The 24,760-nt window shown below is 36.7% G+C and overlaps 1 protein-coding gene across 1 annotated transcript in view; it reads right to left on the reverse strand.

Annotated features, from left to right (window-relative positions):
* Positions 1-678: 678 nt before the first annotated feature.
* Positions 679-24,760, reverse strand: part of LOC149799136 (carbohydrate sulfotransferase 9-like) — a 29,505-nt gene continuing 5,423 nt past the window's right edge. The window contains exons 2-3 of the mRNA XM_089958215.1: positions 10,655-10,725; positions 679-7,803 (exon numbers count right to left, since the gene is read on the reverse strand). Of these exons, the coding sequence (XP_089814341.1) occupies positions 6,526-7,803; positions 10,655-10,725 (1,349 nt within the window). The 3' untranslated portion in view covers positions 679-6,525. The remainder of the gene's footprint in view (positions 7,804-10,654; positions 10,726-24,760) is intronic.

Below are 24,760 nucleotides of genomic sequence, written 5' to 3' on the forward strand. Positions count from 1 at the left end.
TTAATCATTTGGCATAATCATTTGGCCTAATCATTTGGCTTAATCATTTGGCCTAATCATGTGGCCTAATCATTGCGCTTAATCATTTGGCTTAATCATTTGGCCTAATCATTTGGCTGAATCATTTGGCTTAATCATTTGGCCTAATCATTTGGCTTAATCATTTGGCCTAATCATGTGGCCTAATCATTGGGCTTAATCATGCTTTACTTGATGCAGAATGACTGATCATTTACCTGACACCCTAATTCAATAAACATTACTGAAACTTAATTTAACCCTTCGATCAACCTGCTGATTCAAAACCAGCTTGAAACTGCAAAGAAAATTAATTTGCTAGTACACTGATTTTTTTTGTCATTTTCTTATGCATGGAGTTAGTTCACATTTTGAAACTATACAAAATTGCCTTCTGACATTTAAAAAGTGATAAAATAATAACACTCGGATGGATCAAAATTACTGTTAGCAACATGTTTCATATATATATATATATATATATATATATATATATATATATATATATATATATATATATATATATATATATATATATGGACTGTGTGGAAGACATTCAGTGTAGAAAAAGAAATACCCATTAGACTTACATACAAAAGAAAAGTCCATTAGAGTTTCAAAAGATAAATATACGAGAGTTTGAAAAAGAGAAGGCGATCAGAATTTCAATAGATCTTTTATTATCTGCATAAACTGTTTCATTCAAGGTACAAGAACTCTTTAGACTTATATACATGACTTTAATGTCTGACAGATGTATCAAAGAATTTATAAGAATAGATACATGTGTATAACATACAAGAGACAAGATACAAACACATATGGAGACTATATACATTGACATATGGAGACAAGATACTTGGACGTATGGAAACAATATATATGTGCATAAGGAGACAAGATACCTGTACAAATGGAGATTAGAGACATTGACATACGGAGACAATATGTATTGTTATATGCAGACAAGATACACGGATATATGGAGACTAGATAAATTGATATACAAAGATAATATCCATTGACATATTGAGACTAGATACATTGACATATTGAGACTAGATACATTGACATATTGAGACTAGATACATGCGCATAATCAAAACACGTACATAAAAGGTGTACTCATATTACACTTCTAATATTTACAATTTAAAGATAAAAGTACAAAATTGCTAATATTAAAATTAGAGTTAGTTTGGGAGCTAACAGACCATTGGTTTGCATCGTCATTAACATTTCTATCTATCTTGTTTTATATATAACTGAATCAATGAGGCAATGTAGCTTTGCAGGCATATATTTTAAGTATTTTAAGTCGCACCAGCTGCCGAGCATGGAATATGAAACACAAAGTCACTCATGCTAGTATCCAGCTCACCTCCTCGTCCAAACCAGTCAGGCAGACACCTGTCATTTTGTACAGGGCATGTACATTACGTTAAATGCATACTTACATAAAGACCATATAGGTATATTTCCATGTCATACAGCAATCATTTACAATAACCCCTTGTCCCAAACTCACAAGGAGAAGATGACAAGTTGTTAACAGCAAAAAAGTTTTCTTCTACTTTCAACATTGAATCTTATTGAAAGACAAACCATTATATCCCTATTGAAATTTAATTCCAACCAGACAATTATAATTTTAAAAATTAAAATATAGGAAGCAGTTTTTCATTATAAAATGCATGACTAATTCCTAAACTCTAAACTAATTAGTTCACATATTATCATAAAAAGTAGCATGGACACTAAAGAGACACTTCTGTAAAATCACCTAAAGAACACAAAATCAGACAACATTACACGCGCTACTCTGATAATTATCCCCACAAAATATAACTATTTATATGAATATTATTCATAACACTCGTGACAATTGCTCATTAATCTTACGCACATTTAATAGTAATTATACCAGACCAGAAAGGTATAGCTACTGAACTACATACATACATACATACATACATACATACATACATATGAGGCGGAATATATATGTCCTGCAAGTATTTCGGAATATTGTGTTCTATTATTAAAGAAAAAACTCAACACGATATCCCTTTACCCTGCTAATCACTAAATTTATATTCTTCTAATTGGAACTATACACCTACTCTCACCGTTTGCTGTTGAAGAATGGCAGTTTGTTATTTAATGTACATTGAACAGACATTTGCTGCCTGCTATGAGAAACGCAAAGGTCATAGGTATACTAATCTTCTCCATAACTGGAGCCCACATATTCTTGGTTTTCCCCAGCTAACGTAACTTGTATGCCTTTTAATGTTTATATACGACGCGCGTCATGTTAAGTAGAGCATGAGCAAGATGATTTTATAGCCAGGACGTCCTGCAGGCAACGTTTTACCAATAAAGTCCTGCAGGCTATATTTATTCTTAAAGTCCAACTGGTTGCTTCTAATGTTTATCTTCAAAACATGTGTATCAGGACTTTCAGTAATATGCCAAGAGAATATGTTCATTTACGTGAACAAGTGGTTCAACCAACGTGATAGCATGATGGATTCAAGAAGTGTCTCTGTGTAGGTATTTTCCCCTTTACATTTTATTAATATATTTTTGCGATTACATCACTTGACTCTGCTCATCTTTAAAACCCCTTACTGCAATAATATTGTAAGTTTCCAATGCTCCATCCTTAGTCTTTCAGTTCGGATGTACATATATTAGTAGTTATGTCTTGTAAATTGTCTTACTTGCTATCAAGTGCCCTGCTGTCAGCTCCTTTCTATTTAACCAAGGTATTATCTGGATCTAAACATGCCGATTTAAAATTTGATTTTAACTTATAGTTTTAGTGACCTAGCCATTCTTGTAATCCTTCATATCATCCTACCCTATATTTTATTAAAATTTGCCTAAATACTAAATTCACTTTTAATTACTCCCTTTTTAAAATATTTTGCTTGCTCAAATTTTAATTTATGCATTATGTGTTTTGGCCAATTGTATCTATGTATTATGCTGTGCTTGCATTTCTTGCGAAACATGTTGATTTGATGCCTTTCTTGCTTTATATCATGTCCGGAAAAGCTCATCAGATCCTATGCTGAACTGTGCCGACTTCAAATAAATCGCATCTTATTGTAAGATAATTTTCGAGGAAAGGCTGCACCAATTCTGAAGTTTGAAATTTTGAAGAAGATAAAACCATTCAGTAGGTTAGTTTATACAATCGTTTGTTGTTCATCAGAATCCCTCCTCCATCATGTTCAATGGCATGGTTTTCAAGTTTTCAACAGAAATTGGCCTTTAATTGAAACTATTAATTATCGGTCCGTATTAAAAGAAGTAAACAAATATTTTATTTGGGTCAAAAACAAAACTGGTTCTGATGCCATTAACTAGGAAACGAGGAACATTCAGAAGTGTGAGACATTGAATAATGCCATGAGATGGGAACTCGTATGCTGGATAATTCAATATTTTATTATACTATTGCGTTGGATACTCTACACTGTTTAGCTAATTTAATATATTCCTTACAAAATACTTACAGTGGCTTTATTCATTGTACATCTGAGAAAAAAATTGTTTTCGTGAGCACATATTACAATGAATTTTCTTTTCAAATTCAGGATCAAGGATTATATTTCGAAAGTTAAAATTTCCTTATAGCACTATAAAATTAAACAGAATGTTAAGAAACCATTGATCGTCATTCTCATTAATGGTAATATTTATTTATTACACGCGTCTTCCATTAACCTTAACCTTGCAGGACATTTTTTTTCAAGCATACAAATTGAGTATGAAATATGAAATACCATGAAGCTATTCAGCTACAAGTATTAATCGGACCATGACAGAAACCATTTAGGCTGACACTTTTCAGCATTGTACACCGACACGTTAGGGTCATAATTTCTAATATATATTTACACTTAGAAGATATCGGTATAATTCAGTATTATAAATCATATATTTACCGGAAATCTTATTCTACAAGTTCAAAAGAGAAAAAGGACGATCTATCAGCAAGACATTGTGCTCCTATATGTTGTCCAAAATGTTCTTGACAGACATAGAAATACATACCTACTTAGTTTTTATTCCATGTAGAAAGTAATTTTACAGCTGCATTTATAAAATCAAAATATAGGACGCAGTTAATAAATATAGCACGTTTCAAAACAAATTAAGATTTGAACTAAGATAGTGCACATTTTCGTATCGAAAGTAACATGGTTACTCATTGAACAGATTTACTAGAATTTATTTATATAGAGTTTTAAAGTGAGTCTAGGCTATGTTCTTAAAAATATTCTTCAGGATCACCTTCCAAACATTTCGCTAATGTTAGTATAATATATTTCGTGAAAAACTAAGAGTTTATATAAATAATATTCATAATAGAACTGAGATCTTGTAACATGTGCAATTTTCAAAACAAATATGCATATCCAGTCTTAGTAATGAATATATATATATACTGCTCTGTGTGTGTACATGCATATTCAGTCTTTGTTATTGCTGCATAAACATGCGGGTTTTCTAGTGAAGGCTGCATTCGTTTTCGGGAGGAACGGCTACTCATTTGGCTAGTTGAAAGCATATAAGTTGAATAGAACTCAGCCTGTGTTTCAAACTAACGTGAGCAAGCTTATTTTATATCCATGAAGCCCAGCAAGCCATGTTTTACCTATAAAGTCCGGCAGGTTACTTCTCAAGTTGTTGTTAACATGCTTACGTGTAGAAGATTGTTACTTTGGTTAGCTCCATGATCGATGTCTTAGTACATCGAATAATGTATGAAGCCTTGAACACTCAAAAGCTGAAGCACTTAATAAGGCAATTCTTCTAATAATACAGTTTAAACTGCTACTGTTGTTGCCGTGGAAGATTTGTCTTAAGCAAACCTTGCTGCTTTTTATGTTAATTATGCGCATGTTTCATGGACAATATGCTTACCAGAAAAGCACGGCAACTAAACAAACTCAGATACATGTCTACGTACAGTGTGTAAGTGTGAGTGACTTTAATTTTTAACATAGTTTTAACAATTTTTCAGTCATATCGCTACGTTCTCTGCAGTGTAGCAGTTTATTGTGATGTCTAGCACTGAGGCATCATGCAGCAGACATGTAGCATGATGTTCCACCCAGTCACATTATCCTGAGCCCATTCCAACCAGTCCTAACACTAACCTCTTAATGCTGAGTGCCAAGCGAGGAACCTGTTAGTACCATTTTTCTAAGTCTTCGGTATGACTCCGCCGGGGATCAAACCAACGACCTCCCACATCCGAGGAGGACGTTCTAACCACCAGGCCACCGGAGCGGTAATGTACGTACACAGATTACTCTGTATATAGAAGATGACATGGAACTTACGTGCACCACGAATAATTCAGATCATTCTTTGATTTTGTTTAAAAAATAAACACTCCACGATATCCTTTTCCCCACTTCAAATTACAGCCTTTACACTCTTTTAACTGGCACTACAGTATATGTCTTCTTTAAGCGTTAATTGTTGAAGAGCTCGCTCCTTGACAATTTGTTCTTTAATTCCCACTATTTTGTGTGCCCGTTTAATGTTCATCAACTACCATTTGTTTTGTGTGCCCTGTTAATGTTCGTATACAATAAGCGTATTGATAAGTCGAATGTGAGCCCGGCCATATTAGACCCATAAACCCACCCAACGATTTTTGTTTGTTAGCATGTCTGTACATACCCATAAAACCCACTGCACACCAATACTAAATTGTTTGTTTGCATGTCTATATATATATACAAGATAAATACATTGGTTTGCATAAGATCACGTGATTTAGCCCTTTCAATGAACGAAAGAATCGGTTGAAATACGTGAGCAAGCAGTTAGTCCAGACCGAATATTCACACGTAATTGTTTTCAAAATGTATTCTTTTTCTGATATCTTATCACGTAGTCTTGCTCGTCCAAAAGTCTTTTCCCGCTAATCTCTCCTCTTGCGAAATTCTTGTAGGTTGGACCTTGCGTCATCTTCATAATTCCAGTTTTGATTTAAATATAGCAGCTATTGTTCTCAAATGAGAGTTGTATAGTTTACGCTTTGGGCATTTTAAAGAAGAAAAGATTCTCAGCAGAGTAGCTTCAAGTAATCGTCTGTTGTTAATAAGAACACCCACCCACCCAACTTCAGCACCACCCCATCAAGGCGATTAGAATCAAGTTTCGATACAACTTGACCTATATTCCACACTAATAATAACGATGTCATATTAAAGAATGAAACATTTCTCTCTTGGCGGCCAAGAAAAGAGTTCGAATTGCATACCATCTTAAACTCGGTGCAGTAATGGGTGTGAAATACCACTCAAAGTTGGAAAAAATTGTACATTGGCGACTTTTTAAATCTAATGTAGTACTGCAGAGCATATGCTACCTTGTTCACGCAATTGAAAAACATTTTAAAACTAAAATGGATTTTGTCATATATACAAATGCAAAGAAATTATGCAGATGAAGTTTTTCTTGGTTCAAACAAACTTAGGCATTATCCCGTACATTTTGGAGTGATCCGACGTTTCCTACCCTTGGTGTTTCCTTATACTGGAAAGCAGTTTGGGATGAATTTTGAAGATCAGGGTAATTTACAGCTTTTGGAAATGTCGGCAGAGAAAAGTATTTAAAGCTCGTCTCTTTAACTCTTTCACCATTCCTTATAATGGAAGGAAATTGTTCGTAGCCAAACAATGACGCGTCAATGAACACGGCCTGTCTAATGTTTTCCATCAAATCGGGGGGTAACGAGGTGTACGCTTCTATAAAAGCCTCTTGCCTATTTTTTAACCTTTCTTCCGATGGTCCGGAAATCGCATGCAAGTCCAGCATTGCCTCTTTGAATTCATTAATGTTAATATTTCTCTCGACATTCACTGGAAACGGATACTGCACATGCTTGCTGAGGATTCCGCGAATTTGCAACTTCCTGAAGCACCTGAATAGGGCTTCCGAAAATGACATGCATTTTACAATTGGTGCTTTCATCGCAAAAACATAGTCTGCTGCATCAACTATAGCATCTCGCTCCGTCTCCGATTTAAAGTCTTTAAACTGAACTTTGTCAGAAATGTTAAATTTATGCATGAGGAACAACGTATCATCTTCAAATGTTTCTAGTTTACCAATGTAATCGTAGTCAATTTCACAAGGCCTGCAGTGTTCAAAGTTAGGAACAAAATGAGCATCTCTTCTTTCATTGGTCAGCTGGGAATGCACAAAATATCTCGCAAACTCCTCGAAGGTTATGTCATGCCCACATTCAGAGCTCAAGGGTGATGGGTTTGTCCGGAAATTTGATACCACAAATTTACCAATAAAATTCCAGTATGCTGCATTAGGAGAGAATAGCTTATCAACGTAGCCTGATAACAGTCTCTCGTACGGTTCTCTAACGAACATAAATTTATGAGAATTCCTTAACAACATGTGGATTGTGTCAAATGACATCCCTTTTGCTGTGAGATACCCCTCGTAAGCATGAATTCCCTGGATATGGAATGGATCAGAGACATTTTTGAATCCGATCAGAATCTGGAAAATCCTTTTCCAAAAAGTGCAACCTATTTTTTCAATGGCACAATACACCAATTTATGACGCTTATCTATAGTAAGGTGTTCTTTAACCGCCATTTCCGAATTCTGTACGTGATAGTACTGGCGTAGTATTTGACATTGCTGCTGTAAATGGTTCCTCCTCTCTACGAATCTCATTTCCATTGAATCAAAATAGGTCAGTGTTGCGTTAGTGACTGGTTGAGTTGCCTAAAAATAGATGAGAAAAATCTTACAAATAAATTTTCATATTAGGTCACCTTTATCCATATGGTGTATGGACGAATATGAATACTATAAAAATTCTACAGATCATTACAAAAGAATTTGCGTGTCTATGAGCTCATATATATTAAAACTAGAATCCATTTATCTACAAATATTGCCTAACATGCCATTGTTCTGACAAATACTTAAACAAGGTTGTTATACGTTTTATAAAGCATATTGTATCGTATAAAGTTGATATTACGCAGTGTCAGTCGATGTAGGGTCGTACACAGGTGACTAAACTCCAAATTGTTTGGGGAGTACGATTGAAAACATTTAAACCAGAACAAGAAATATTACAATCTATCTAATAAATATTGGATATTGATCTACATACTAGTAAATAATATTTATGTATTTCATCGACCACTAAGTTTAAAATTAAAAATCTGCCCAAATGGGATTTTATGTTGTTGTTGTTGTTTGACAATAATTACCTTTGAGCTATATTTTGAAAAAAGCTTTACAAATAAACTCTTAAGGATTAATTGACTAGACCCTTCAGTGAGCCCATCTTTGTTTGCTTGATGCTCCCTCAACTGTGTGCAAAAAACTTTGTCATAGACACGTTAAATTCAGACGTACTGAAAAGTATACACGAGCCAGCTGGATAGGACAGGATTCGATAAGAATATCAGCTAATAGCTACAATAATTCACACTTTGTCATGCATGTAACACACTTTGTCATTCTTGTAATACCACACTTTCACATTCATGTAACCCCACACTTTGTCCTTCGTATTAATACCACACTTTGTCATGCATATAACACTAATCAACGTCAAGTGATTACATTATTAACAATTAAAAATACCTGGGCGGAATTTCTCGGTGCCATTAGACATGAATGTTATAACACTATATACGATAATTATTAAAACTCTCAGTACAAAATGGCTAAGACTACATCTTTTTGAAAACCATAAAGCATATGGTGCATTCTATGGGCACATGGTCAATTCCATTAGGAAAATGTTCCATTCCATCGGGCACATGGTCCATTCCATTGGCCACATGGTCCATTCAATTGGGCACATGGTCGATTCCATCGGGCAATGGTCCATTCCACTGGGCACATGGTCCATTCAAATTAGGCATATGGTCCATTCTATCGGGATTATGGTCCATTCCATCGGGCATATGGTTCATTCCATGGGACAGATAGTCCATTCCATCGGGCATATGGTCCATTCTATTGGGCACATATTCCATTCCATTGGGTATATGGTCCATTCTATTGGGCACATGGTCCTTTCCATCGGGCATATGTTCCATTCTATTGAGCGCATTATCCTTTCCATCGGACACATGGTCCATTCCATTGGGCACATGGTTCATTCCATCGGGCACGCGGTTCATTCCAAGGTAATTAAATATTCTGACCGAAGTATATGACAACTGAGATAGAATACAACGATCAAGGTTACTATTTACAGTAGTCATAAGTTTTCTATAACACACAAGTTTAATATTCCAGATTAACATTTAATTGGAAGAAAAATCGAGCTAATATATTTAATACATAATTCATAGTTAATGACACCACTCCTTCGACTACAAAAATGGGGTATGGACTGAGGAACTTTAAAACGGTACGGTGTTTTCAAACTCAGTCAAACAACTGACATATTTTTAAACATATTTTGCATCACACCATGTCATTGTTATAATCTTTCATACAACTGGTTTTTATTTTCAATATTATGCACACGCGCCATGATTTAGACAAAGTTTGACTAACATACTATTTTCGTCGAATGTTAAAAGGGTGTGTTGGAAGAATGATTGATTTTATTTTTCGTTATCGGTGTGGCACTCACACTAAGAACAATAACAGGAAACATGCCCAAGTATATTTGTATCACACCGAAAAGAGACAAATTGTTCCAAATCTTAAAACTGCAACTTCCTTTTCATCAATATTTCCTCCAAAATTAAAATGACTAAAGTTCTTTTAAAAACCGTTTTAAGAATATTTGATAATGTCTCATGTATAGAGAGGAATTTCACAAACGAAATCCTAAAACTCGGATAATTGTTAATTAGTCTGCCTGATACGACAACATATATATAGTTATTCAACGTGACCTATTCAGTTATTATGGACTGAACACTCACGAAAGAATTTTTTTTATTCACATGATCGATAAGGACAATTAAAAGTCTTTGCTGCAAGGAATGTTGGTACTTAGGTTTTTGCCAAATTGGATTGTGACATGATTTAGATATATTCTGATTGTATACCTGTAAGAACACGAATGATACGGTGACAAGTTCATGCCTCTAAGTACAACTGACACCGTATACGTTATCTGCTCTGACATATTAAAGAATGTATGAAAATGCAATTATTTATGACAGAAGCGAAATTTCACTTCATAAACACACCATACTCAATTTCAAGATATCGTCAGATATTCGTATAAAATCGTGACCCCTTTGTGACGAAGCTGAATTCGAAAAGCAAAGGAAAAATAAACCTAAAGAAACAAACAATTAGATAATCACAAAATCTGTATGAACTTAACATTACTCAAATGAAAGGTTATTGAAGATCAAAATAGTTGAATTTGAACCTAGTTCAAAATGTAATGTTCAGACAGTTTCGTGACTTCAAGACTTGGCGCATTGTGACGGCGAACCATGATGGAATTCAGATTTCATTGACACTTAAGCCTTTTCTACTTTCCGAGCTTCACTCCCAATTCGCTGTTTGGTAAGTTGGAACCCCTCCTTTGCAATACGGAAAGCCACGATCAAAAATCTTTCGATTTACAGGTATTACTTACCCAATCCTGTACCTTTCTGTGAAATACCAGGTCAACTTTCGCGTCTGGCTTCTGGTAGTAACCTGTTCGACCTGCAAAGAAAGGTAACCTGTGAAAATCTTTTTCCATAGGAATATCACTTCAGTCCTTTCGAACATTGCGATGCATGTATATAGTAGGAGAAGAGATTATACTGTAGTTATCAACAATGGATAAGAAACTGGTGGTAAATCTTAGGAAAGAAAATATATGGAAAATAATTGACACAAGAAGGGAAGAGAGTACTCCAGAACCCCCCTCCCAATACTGCGATCTTGGTTAACGCTAGAAGGGATTTATGTGCAGATAGCCTAGATGTTCTTCACTATCACTGAAATATGCCAGTGTAGGATAGTTCAGTTTATATTGCTAAGGAGTTTCCAAAATGTCGGTGAGACAAAACTAAAAAGCTAACAAGAATATTTTCCAATTATGTTTTTGACAAACGTAAGCATTTTTTCTCTGTCGATATATAGAAAGTTATAATGCTCGCTTAAATATGATTTGGTAATTCGAACTGATTTAATTTGCATCTGTTTGTCTCTGTCTCTACTTTTCGTTTATTTTGTGCCTTTCTGTTTCTATGTCGTCTGGTAGTCTGTCTGTCTGTATGTATGCGTGCGTGCGTATGTGTGTGCGTTCGTGCGTATGTATGTATGTATGTATGTATGTATGTTTCTTTCTTTCTTTAGGGTCAAGAGGCAGCCTTATTAGCTTTCAGTCAGTGTCAAATCATTCTAATGCCCCACTCCCACTATGCTATATTTTTTGCAGGAAGCATACAGTGTTGCCTTATTCCGACGTGCGTCGGCATCGTCCCATCCCATTTCTTCTGTGATGAATTTTGTTTTTAACTCAATAACTTTGAAAGATCTAAAGGTTCAAGTTAAATTTAGTAAGATAATTTATACTAGAAAGGCCCAAGTCAGCCTCCTCCTATGTTTATTAAAATTTAGCCTAGAAAAGGTCATAATTACATTTTACAGAAGATAACTTTGATCCTGCGCTTTTCGAAGAAACGGAGAGTATTATGGGATACTGTCAATTCGCGCGTATGGAATAATAATAATAATAATAATAATAATCCATCAAATCGTATTGGCGTAAGTAAAAGACTTCTGAGAAAACCATGTTCGAAACATGGTTTGCACTGTACCATGTATTCCTTAAACAAACGTTCCTTAGAAACTTGAAACCTTCAGATATTGTGGCACTAAAATATTTAGGACTCTGAAAATAAGAGCATGTTTTCTAAAAATAATGCAATCCTTAGTTTCCATTCATCAAAGATTGTTGAAAAGAGATGACGTATGTGTTAAAATATCGATGACATTTAAAATCACCATGGCTGCTCTTTGCAATACGTTGTATAGTCTCTGCATATAAGGGGAATGTCGGTGGATTCCCTACACAATAAAGCAGTAAATATAATGCGTATTGTACACTTGTCATATCCATTAAATTAAGTTCATTTTCCTACGTCAGTATTATAGCACAGTGTAAATCATTATTTAGTTTGTTCTTAAAAATGCCATCTTTATCGCTAACATATCGTGATGTATTATCTGCGTCCATATATACTGAAGAACTGTGAATGTTGAAACCCTCTGGGAAATCATTGACATAAAACACGAAAAGGAGCGGGCCTAGAATATATCCATGTAGTATTCCGAAATAAATTTATTTAACATCCGAAGCTGTAACTCTTGAACTCAGAGCTTGTAATCAACTTTTGAGACAGGGTGAAAATCATCACAATGATCGTTTTGCAATATAATATGCTGATAATTTATGTAGTTAAAACTGTATAATTACCAATGTAATTTGTTGTCATCAATATTTTTGAACTGGTGATCAATCATCTAGTGAGAGATGTTTTGCATTAACGATTTGAACGGAATCCTTATTGTCACGATGTAATCAATGTGTGTTTTTAAAATCGCAAAATTAACTGAAAGCATGTCATTCTGTACTGTTCGATTGATCAGATACAGATGTGTAATTATTAACCCTCATCTGCTGATTTTGGAAGGGAGTAACTCCAACATTTTTTTTACAATCGTGTACAAAGGTATTTCTACCTATAGACATATTAAATATGTACAGCAACAATGTATTCTTTGACAGTTTAAAGAACTTAATCGACAGGCCATTAACATGAGTAGCTTTTGAACCAGACGTATAATTTCCTTTTTAACAAATTCCTCAATAACACTTGGCATCTGAGATGTTAATTTTGCATACATTCAATTTCTGGAAGCGATGAATCAAAGACCTTTGCAATAACTAGCCGTATTCTACAGAAGATATCGTCAAAATAATATGCAATTTTACTCACTAACGACCTCAGCGTCCGCCTCAGATGCGGGAGGTCGTGGGTTCGATCCCCGGCCGAGTCATACCAAAGACTTACAAAAATGGTCTTAACAGCTGCCTCTCTTGGCGCTCATCATTAAGAGGTTAGTGTTAGGGCTGGTCGGCCTGGTGTCAGGATAATGTGATTGGGTGGGACATCATGCTACCTGTCTGTGACATGATGCCCCAGTGCTAGACACCACTATAAACTGCCACACTGCAGACATCGTAGCGATATGACTGAAAAATTGTTAAAGCTACGTTAAAAATCCAAATCACACACACACGCACTAACGAATTCGCTATCAACAGTAAGAACGCTAGAGCATTCATGTGATCTGGACGAAGATCTTTCAGGTTTTTTTTCCACAATTTGTCTGGTTTGTGGATGGTTTGATGACTGTTAACATTTTCGTCTAAGTAGTCTCTTTTGGCGTGTCTAACTTTTCTAAGAAACATATTTCTGAACGCTTATAAATATCCCAGACATCTTTACATTTACTTTTTATTGCTTTCTCATGTAGGAAATCCCTGGTGTGTATGGATGCTAAAATATCATCATTAATACAAATCACCGAATGTGCTCTAATTCTACTCTCCCTTGTATGGTTAATATTGATTACTTACATGAAATAATAATTCTTTGAAGCCATGCATCGTTTATATCATCATAAATTACAATTGTGTCACAAGGAAACATGCTTTAAATCTTTCATGATTTTTGTTTCTTCATCTAAGCATATGGAATAGCTATATTTAATGTTTGTATTGGTGCTGCCTTTCGTTTTCTCCATTTTCCGAACCTATCGTGTGTAATGTTGTGCAGTTCATTCCACACTCTGTTATATAGTCACCATTGTTTCGATAATAGATTGTGTCACTTATTTTGTTTATCATTTCTCAAATAGGACATTAGATTTTCAGTGCATATGCCAAAGACCGGTTATGCGCACATGAAACATGATAGCACAACGTAAAAGTTAATTTAGACTTGATGTAATCTGTATAGCACTTGATATATAGCTTTTGTTAGGAAGAATTTAATGCATGCATTATATATTGTCTTTTTTTTCCTTTGAATAGCCCTTCTCTAAATAACGGCTTACTTGTTTAATGTATTCTGTGATGCGCAGCATGTGTTTTATATATCAACTTGATTCGAGAGTCGTGAAGCGCAGACATCTTGTTGTATTACGACTTGCAATCGTCAATGAAACGCAAACGAGTAGGAACAAATGCAAGATGTGGAGCAAAGGGGCAAGCCCATCAACCCATCTCACTCGTACCATCTTCCCTTGCTATTTATTTATCCACACACACACACACACAGACACACACACATGTATATATATATATATATATATATATATATATATATATATATATATATATATATATATATTGACAATATCGCCGTTACAAAACAGTTTCTTAACGTTTTCAACTAGTAATAAAAGCATCTAACGTAAATAAAACAATCACATAACACACACGCTAAGAGAAAATCCAAACAATGTGCATGTACGACAGGGCTGAATGAAACATCATTGGTCGCCAGCGAGCATATTTCGAACTTCTTACGGCCTTGTCAATAGTATTGTGGGGTAGAGTTGTGCAAATTCACGAAAGAGTTACAAACATGACAACGATTATAAAGACCAAAATAGTCTGAAGAAAAACAAAAAACATGACCGCTCCTTCCGCTGCACACAAGTACGGAGGTGACACGTATGCTGCTGGTGCCCCTACTGCCAAAATCCGTGGGAGAGACAACATCATCATCGGTACATGGAACGTTAGAACCCTGAGGGCTGTGGGACAGTTTAAAGAACTTACACATGAGTTGGAGAGGTACAACTGGAACATTACTGGTCTCTGCGAAGTGCGCTGAAACAAAATTTGGCGAAATAACAACAGGTGAATGGCATAAGCTCTATTTCAGTGGAAGAGGGGACAAACACAGTTATGGCGTTGGATGTCTTGTCCACAAGGTCAATGTAAACATAATTATGGGTTGTTGCCCAGTCTCAAGCAGGCTCATTACCATCCGCCTGAGGGCGACTCCCTTCAACATCACAACAATTCAGGCCTATGCACCCACGTCTAACTATGATGACAATGAACCGGAAAATTCTTACAACCAACTGCAAGATGACATTGACAACTCACCCAAGATGAATATTATGTTTGTACAAAGAGACTGGAATGCACATGTTCGGAGTTGATTAACAGACAAGCTGACAGAGCACATGTGGACCCTTCTGCAATGCAGAAACAAATGAAAGAGGACTCAGGCTCTTGGAGCTTGCTGCCTACAACAATCTTGTACTAGCCAACACGTTCGGCCCTCACGAAGCACATAGAAGATGGACCTGGCACAGTCCAGATGGACAACATCACAACCAGACTGACTACATATTGGTGAAAAAACGAATCTGCACAGGACTGAATATCGCCAGAACACGAAGATTTCCAGAAGCAGATATTGGAAGTGACCATGATTTATTAATGACAACGTTTCGCCTCCACCTGAAAATAATCAAATAGCCTAACCGATCTAGAGTCAGATGTGACCGTGGAAAAATTTAAAGATCCAAAAGTCTCAGAAGCCTTCCAAGCAATGACAAGTGGTAAATTTACACCTTTGATAACCCTGGACAGCCAAGACACCGACCTCGAGTCCTTAACAACAAAATTCAACACAGCTGTGACTAGTACGTCTAGCGATATCATTGGCAAATATCGTCGAACAAAGAAACCTTGGGTCGCAACAGATGTCCTTAAACTATGCGACAAAAGAAGAGAACTGAAAAATGGTAAAACAGATCATAAGGGAGTTACAAAATACAGAGAGATAAACAACAAAAGCATGAAAAGGGCAAAGGAATCCTCAATAGAAAGACAATGCTGCAATATCGAAGACAGTCCGAGTAGAAATGACTGCAAAATGGCATATCAACTGGTGAAAGATTTCACAACCCATAAACAAGGGAAAACTACCACCATCCAAGACAAATCAAGAAAATGCTTCACAGAAGATCAAGAGATCCTCAAGTGATGGACAGAATACTGCTCAGAATCGTACAATCATAAGACCCAAGGAGATGACAACCCTATTCTTCATGAAGAAGTAGAAATTGCAGTTAGGTCACTAAAGAAAGGAAAGTCCGCTGGCGTTGACAACAAACCAGCAAAGCTCATTCAAGCAGAAAGAGAAGAGATAATCACAGTCCTGACAACAATCTGCAGCAAGATATGGCAGAAAGGAGAATGGCCCACCACATGGACTCATTCCTTGGTCATCGTGCTCCCCAAGACAGGAAACCTACAGCTATGCCAAAACTACAGAACCATCAGTCACCCGAGCAAAGTCATGCTGAAGATAATTCTCAACAGACTATAGCCTCAAGCAGAGGAATTTATTGCTGAGGCGCTTGCAGGCTTCCTAGCAGGAAGGAGCATCACATAACAGATCTTCAGTTTCAGAATCTTTTGCGAGAAACACCTTCAACATCAGCAGAATCTATACCACGTCTTTATAAATTTCAAAAAGGCCTTTGATAGGGTATGTCATGCGGCCTTATGGGAAACTGTGATGAAGTACAACATCAGATCAAACCTGGTGCAGGATGTTGGGCACCTCTATGGCAAAGCCACAAGTGCATCAATGGCAGCAGAGGAGATTGGTTTCGAACAATAGTTGGAGTCAGACAGGGATGTATACTGTCACCTACACTTTTCAACATTTTCCTGGAAAGTATCATGGAAGATGGTTTGCAATGACCACAAGGGAACTGTCAGCATCAGAGGAAGAACAATCACCAACCTTCGCTTCGCAGATAATATTGATGATTTAGCACGAGATGAAAAAGAACTGGCTGACTTGGCTGAGTGCCTCGACACAACCTCCACAGCATACGTCATGGAGATTAGCGCCGAAAAAAACAAACTGATGACAAACAACACCAAAGGCATCAGTGCAGACTTAAAGGTTAGTGGACAGAAGCTGGAAAGAGTCACAAGCTTCAAGTACTTGGGATCAATTATCACAAATGAGGGCTCCAAACCAGATCTACTTTGTAGGATTACCCATACAACAGCAGCAAAAAATAAAAAAGGTTGAGACCAATATGGAAAGATACCAACATTGCTTTTGGTTCCAAAATAAGACTGATGTGCTCGATTGTCATATCCATCTTTATGTATGCTTGTGAAATATATATGCTCACATCAGATCTACAATGAATGATTCAATCCTTCGAAATGAAGGAATTTGTGTTTAAAAATATCCCTTCTAATAGAATGATCTCATCTAGTGGTAAAAACATGTAAGAAAAGAAAACGGGCTCCTGTTCTTCCAGTGATTACATATAGAATATTGTGTGTCTGATCTATACGTTTTATACTACTTCACCTCTTGACATCAACCTTACACGGATGCGGGAGGTCGTGGGTTCGATCCCCAGCCGAGTCATACCAAAGCCTTATAAAAATGGTACTAACAGCTGCCTTGCTTGACGCTCAGCATTAAGAGGTTAGTGTTAGGACTGGTCGGCCTGGTGTCAGGATAATGTGACTGGGTGGGACATCATGCTACATGTCTGCAGCATGATGCCCAGTGCTAGACATCACTATAAACTGCCACACTGCAGACATCAAAGCGATATGACTGAAAAATTGTTAAAACTACGTTAAAAATCCAAATAACACACACACACACACACAAACAGACACGCACAGAGTATAAACATGCGACTAAGACTACATAGCTTGAAACTGGGGCTAAGGACACACAGTCTGAAGCTGGAACTAAGGTTACACGGTTGAAACTGGGACTATGATGACACAGCTTGAAGCTGAAACTAAGATTATACAGCTTGAATCTAGGGTTAAGACTACACAACTTGAATCTGGGACTAGGATTACAGAGCTTAAAATTGGAACTATGATTACATTCCTTGACTTTGGGATTAAGATTACACAGCTTGAAGCTGGGACAATGATTACACAGCTTGAATTTAGGATTAAGATTACACAGATTAAAGCTGGGAAGAAGATTACATAACTTAAAACTGGTACTATAATTACACAGCTCAAATTTGTAACTACGGTCTTACAGCATGAAATGAGTATCGAAATTTACTTAAACATCAGTAGAAATAGAGAAACAAAACCCATACCAATTCTAAATGCGAGTTTGTAAAGAAGACACCACATAATATAACACAAAAATTATATAAACACTTCTTTATCCATCACGGCACTCATCAAAATCAATTCTTCCTTCTCAGGCCCCAGGAGACCGAGTGGTCTATGGCGCTCGTCAATACAGATCCCTCTAACATCTCACCTTTGTCCGATCGAGTTCGAATTTCGGCTCGACTAGTGTTGGTATGTGAGAATGCTTTTCAGTAACTTCCTGTGGGTCCATGGTTTATCCCGGGGATTTTCTCTACCAATTATACTAATCGCCATGTATATCCTATCTTATGCAGAAAAATCGCATTAAACCCTGCAAAAACAACCTAAGGTTTCTCTCACGCTAAATGTTGTATAAGAATTACGACGATAAAACCAACCTTACGTAAATACGTGACAGATATGAAGTAATGTAGAATACTGATGCATGTATGATAAATCTGGAAAGCTGACTCAGTGCTGTTGTCATGCAAGCCACGAGTTAAGATGTCAAAGGGCATTCTAAATTACACGTATTAACATTAATTGTAAGTTTTCATTAGAGACTCGTGTATCTTTTCGAATAACTGTTTGCCTCTATTTTATTATTTTACGGATATTCATTGTAAGTGACATATTAATATATATATATATATATATATATATATATATATATATATATATATATATATATATATATACAATGACCTAATGACTATAAGATGACTCTCTCTCTCTCTCTCTCTCTCTCTCTCTCGCCTGGCACTTAGCATTAATAGGTTAGTGTTAGGAATGGTCGACCTGGTGTCAGGATAATATGACTGGGTGGGACATCATGCTACATGCCTGTGGCATGATACTACAGTGCTAGACATCACTATAAACTGCCACACTGCAGACATCGTAGCGATCTGACTGAATTTTTTTTAAAGCTACGTGTACGTGTGTGTGTGTGTGTGTGTGTGTGTGTGTGTGTTAAACGTTCATATTATGTGGGGTGTTTGTACCGGGGGATCATCAAGTTTACCTGAAAACTTAGGGCGGGGGGAGAAGGTGGTAGTCGATCTGCTTTTCAAATGATACATTTAAGAGTAGCATTAGCCACCAGAGTAAACTTAGATACTGACATTCCTACATTTTCATGTAATTAGTTCCTGTACGTAAACGTAGGTAAGCACAGATTATGCTGCCCAATGATGAAGAAGGTCTAACACTAAGAAAAGTGTACAATGTAAGCCCAGGAGGGGCAAAGATAATAAATGTCTGCATCTATTATTTATCTTTGGTATAATGAGGAAGGCATTCCCATTTATCAAACCACAGATGTGTCTTTCTCTGTTTGCATTTACTGTAGCATTAAGCACGACGCATTTGGCAAGCGTTTATGCAGTGAGATTAAAATGAAACTTTTGCTCTGTTTTTATTAGCTGCGGATGTTTAAGAGCTAAATGTTGACTTGTGACATATTGTCTTTGGACGCCAGTGCTAAAATCCTTGACGTTACAACTTGTACAGGATTCCAGATCACTTACATTTGAAAGTTTCAGATTCGACGTAATTGTCAAACGAGTATGAACTAGCAAGAACCTTAATAGCTACTTGTTCTAAGTATAGCATTAGACGTCATTATTTCTATGTATTTTCCTTTTCAGCTGCCAAATAATTTGACGAGTTTAGCTTTGTTAATTAAGATAGACGAATCTTGAATCCGTACATCCCAGGCATCCCTGGCATTCCTCAAGGACTACAAGCATTGGACAACGTCATATTCATATCATAGATTTGCAAAGAAATGGTTGGAAAATTTAACTGTCCAGTTTCTTGGTGATGCTTCTTCTTTCCATAAATCTGTCGTATTGAATGCTTCTAGACGTAAGTGATCTTGTATTCTATACAAGTGTATAAAACATCATGGATTTTAGCGCAAACGTCTTGCTCCAAACAAGAGGTTAAAGATCGATGTCTAACGTTAATATCAAGCACAAAATGAGAGGTCAAGGGTTGGTATTAAGCGCTAATGTTGAGCTCCCAAACAAGAGGTCGAATGTTAATGTTTCGCGATGATGTCGTGCTCCAAAAAGTGAGGTCAGTGTTTAGCATACTCTTGAGCTTCCAAAGTAGAGTTCAAATTTTGTTGTTTTTTGCCGTAATGTCGAACTCCCAGCAGGATGTCAGATGTTGACGTTTATTGCTAATGTCAAACTCAAGCAAGTAGTCCAATGCTGACATTTACTTCTAATTTCGAACTCCTAAATGATGTTTAGCGCTAATGTCAAACTCACAAGCAAAAGGTCAAATGCTGACATTTAGCTCTTATGCTAAACTCCCAAGCTTGATGTCAAATGTTAATGTTTTGAGCTACTGTCAAACTCACAAACAAGAGGTAGTAGGGTTGTGCTCCCAGGCAATTGATCATATGTTAACTTTTAGCGCAAATGTCGTGCTCCCTGATAAGAGGGGACAATGTCCATGTTTAGCACTACTATCATGCTCCCAGACAAAAGGTTAAATGTCCATGGTGAGAATTATTGTCGTCATCCTAGACATGAGGTCAAATGCCTGTGTCTTGCACTAACGTCGTGCTCCTAGACGTGAAGTCAAATGTTATGTTTAGTACTAATGTCGTTCTCCCTGACACAATGTCAAATGCTGACGTTGAACGCTGATGTCGTGCTCCCAGACAAGTGGTCAAATTTCCATGTTTAGCACTAATGTCGTGTTCCCAGACAAGCAGTCAAATTTCCATGTTTAGCTCTAATGTTGTGCACCCAGACAGACAAGCGGTCAAATTTCCATGTTTTAAGCTACTGTCACACTCCCAGAGACGAGGTCAAATTCTCAATGTTTAACGCTATTTTTGTGCTCCCAGACAAGCGGTCAAATTTCCATACTTTACGCTACTGTCGCGCTCCCAGACACGTGGTCAAATTTTCAATGTTCAACGCAAACGTTGTGCTTCCAGGCACCAGGTCAAATTTTCAATGTTTAACGCTAATGTCGTACTCCCAGACAAGCGGTCAAATTTCCGTGTTTTACGCTAATGTCGTGCTCCAAGACACAAAGTCAAATTACCATGTTTGGTGCTAATTTCGTGCTCCCAGACACGAAGTCAAACTTCCGTGTTTAACGCTAATATCGTACTCCCAGACAAGCGATCAAATTTCCATGTTTAACGCTAATGTCGTATTCCTAGACAAGCGGTCAAATTTCCATGTTTACCACTAATGTTGTGCTCCTAGACAAGCGGTCAAATTTCCGTGTTTGACGCTAAGATCATTTTTCTCGCCCACCTCGTTTCGATTTCCTTTAAAATATGTTTGTACTTTATTTTAGATTAAAACCATCCAGAATATGAACAATTGTATATAAACGAATTATAAAACAGGCATCAATGACATAAAGATAATACTATCACCATGGTAGCATGTAAACTTATCTATCCATTGGCTAAGATAATTAGAATTTTCCTGAGGTATCTGAGCAGGAATAACGTTTGTGTCAGAGACGAGACTTGCCCGGTCTCACGTACCAATCTTACTCCCTGATCTGTCCACATATCTGGAGAAGGTGATCTTTCTCGCCCATAGCATCTGTATTTTCTCACCCACAGCATGTATTTTTTCTCGACCACAGCATGTATTTTTTCTCGACGAAACCACTGCAGTGTAAGAAAAGTATATGTACATTTTGCGCGTTTTTTGAATATGTGTGTTTACGACTTTTAGTGATTGGCGTCACAAAAGGAACCTAGTGCACATATCTGTCCTAAAGAATGACTAAAACAATTTGTGTTAGCCTTGACATCTCGACAAGAAAATACTAGTCAGCGGGTTGTATTATTTCTATTCTGCGAGACACTGCCATGAAAATGACAAATAATATATCTCAGAGACTGGGATTTTCTGATTATTTTAAACAATTCACTTAATCGACTTATTATCCTATCTTATTTGTTTTCCAAAGAAGAGGGGAAAAAAACAACGGACAAAACAAAGCAAAAACCAACATTAAAGATGTGTTGAAAAGCATTATGTAAACAAAGTGTGTCGTCCCATATGTTGATGTTATCATGTCCTCACATGCGACTCAAGACAACCGACAACTGAGATAATTGACCTGAGAAAAACAAATAAGACAAGAAAAGTAAGGGTTGTAAATCAAGCTCTCTGTCATATGGGTGAGAGTTAGTAGAATTCATTATAAGCGTTGGCATGAAAAAAGGAGATCCCGTCCGAGAATCAGAATTTGTAGGCAAGAAGAAAGACTTTGCCAAGTTCCTGCCGAAATATTATGATTCAGAGAATATGATTTCCCTATGTCACACCAATGCATCTGATGGATTACTTTTATCTCGTTTCTCAGTGATTAATAGTGTTGGGGACAAAATGACAGCAAATCATTGATATGGATTTAGCTTTTGAAATATGGAGTATTTTCGCTGTGTGTATTTTTAAAGTTATTAAAAAGAGCAGACAATCTTTGTTTACTACAAATAATTTCTTGCAAACTTGTACTATTGTTTACAGTCTATATTTGCCTATTCGTTATTAAAAAATGTAAGTATCGGTTCAGCGGTTCCAACATCATAAGCACAGTGATAACATTAACGTTGTAAATGAGTATATTCGTATGACATATGCGTATCCCATGGCTCTCTCACATGCAAACAACATCGTGCATATATCAGAATGAGATAAAGCAATAATCCATCGTGTTCATTGCAGACCGGGAAATTCCTGCCTCGAGACCAGACTTAGCCCTTATAGTATGACCCTCGATTATTTTAATCAAGCCCGGTGAAAAATTAAGTTTGGTTTGATTTTATGGATTTAACGAGACATGGATGCTATATACGGGTGCCAGTATATTTTGGTAGAGGAAGATCCTTGGAAGAACCACATACCCACGTTGGTCTAGCCAAGACACGAACTCACGCGGACAGAGGTGAGATGTGTAAGCAATTTGTAACGGCCAGCGACTTAGACCACTCTGCGAAAAAAATTGAAATAACTCCATATGATAAGTGACATAGATTTTTATAGCGTAGTGGAAAACTTGTAAAGAAAAATTGTATATGAGCACAAATAAATAAAGAATACATATCTATGCGTCCAAATAATTTTCATCAGATCGGTTAAATACGGCCATCTCCAAGCTGAAAGGGGTCTTTCTTCAGAAGGATGTAAACGGAGGGGGAGTATTGGGGGTTGGGGTGTGGCGGCTTGTGGATTCATTATAAATGTATACCTGTGCTATTAGTTACATAACATTTTCCCTTCAGCGCAAAATAGAAGATAATTGCGTGACTTGGAAAAAAATAAAGCAATCATTTGCTTGGATTTCTTTTCAGAATGTAAGATAATCCACGAATCATCAACCATTTTACAGGCAAGGAGTTACTGACGTGCATCTTAGGGTTCCACACGTATCGTTACATTTCTGCTTCAAATTTATCTTACCTGTAAGTGCAGACAATAAAGTGGAACATTTGCAATGAGCGGAAAGAAAGAACTTTATATTTAAACTTTTATTAAATGACCTCCAAAATATGTTATGTGCGTCATTTTGACGTCCGTTAGGCTAGATATTTTGAAAAGCTTATTTTCCTATTCATGGCGTCCAATTGGATCGTTAGCCAAATAAAGAGAATTCACATTAAAAAAAACTGAACTGTATATGTGTATCTCACTTGGTCTTGAAACACTTTTGGCCTTTAGAAATAATAATTGATTACAGACTCAGGGCAAGGTCAACGAGATTTTATTTAGCGGTGACAATGAAAATGACACGCCTACATGATTTAAAGAATATGACAGATCGTAAATATGCATCTAAACAACGCCTATTATCATACAGTGACCTATACAAACCTTTCGTTCATTAATATATTTAAAAATAAAAACCAAGATCCGCTTCCCATTTCCCCCTCCCCAATCATTATTATCAAATACTTCCTACGTTTTTATATTTACAATTACGTTTCAATGACGCGCGCCTGAGAGAGAGAGAGAGAGAGAGAGAGAGATGAGAGCTTATGAGATTATTATCTCCTGGTTGGCTTCTGTGCCGGTCCTAACAATACGTTTCATGAGTCATTACTCCTGTGCAGCACTCAACTAGTTTTGCAAGTGACACATACCAACACAAAGTATTTATGGTGTTGATATTGTCAAGGTAGAGAATGACAGATTGACCAAGAACAGTGGATCTTTCTTCTCTAAGACCGCGGGGCATCGATAGTTCCTCTATACCTATTGTCGTGTCAACAACAATATTCGTATCCATCAATTATCAAACTAGTGTTCACTGTCTCTTTTGTCGAGATATTTTAGTCGTTAATTTAACGTTACAAATTTAGGATTTATGACATGCAACTGTTCATGTATTCCTTGCCTCAGTCCCGTTATATTTTGGCCGGCAAGAATATACCTAAATGCACGTAGGGAGTTATGAAAATATCGCATAATATGGGATAGACAAAAATGTATCGCTGGTCAACTAGTGAACTTGCAAAGCTTGAACTGCGCCCCTGACCCTCTGGGGGAAGTGCGAAAA

This window comes from Sinohyriopsis cumingii, chromosome 5 (genome assembly GCF_028554795.1).
Source record: "Sinohyriopsis cumingii isolate HCF-2022 chromosome 5, ASM2855479v2, whole genome shotgun sequence".
Classification (NCBI taxonomy): Eukaryota; Metazoa; Mollusca; class Bivalvia; order Unionida; family Unionidae; genus Sinohyriopsis; species Sinohyriopsis cumingii.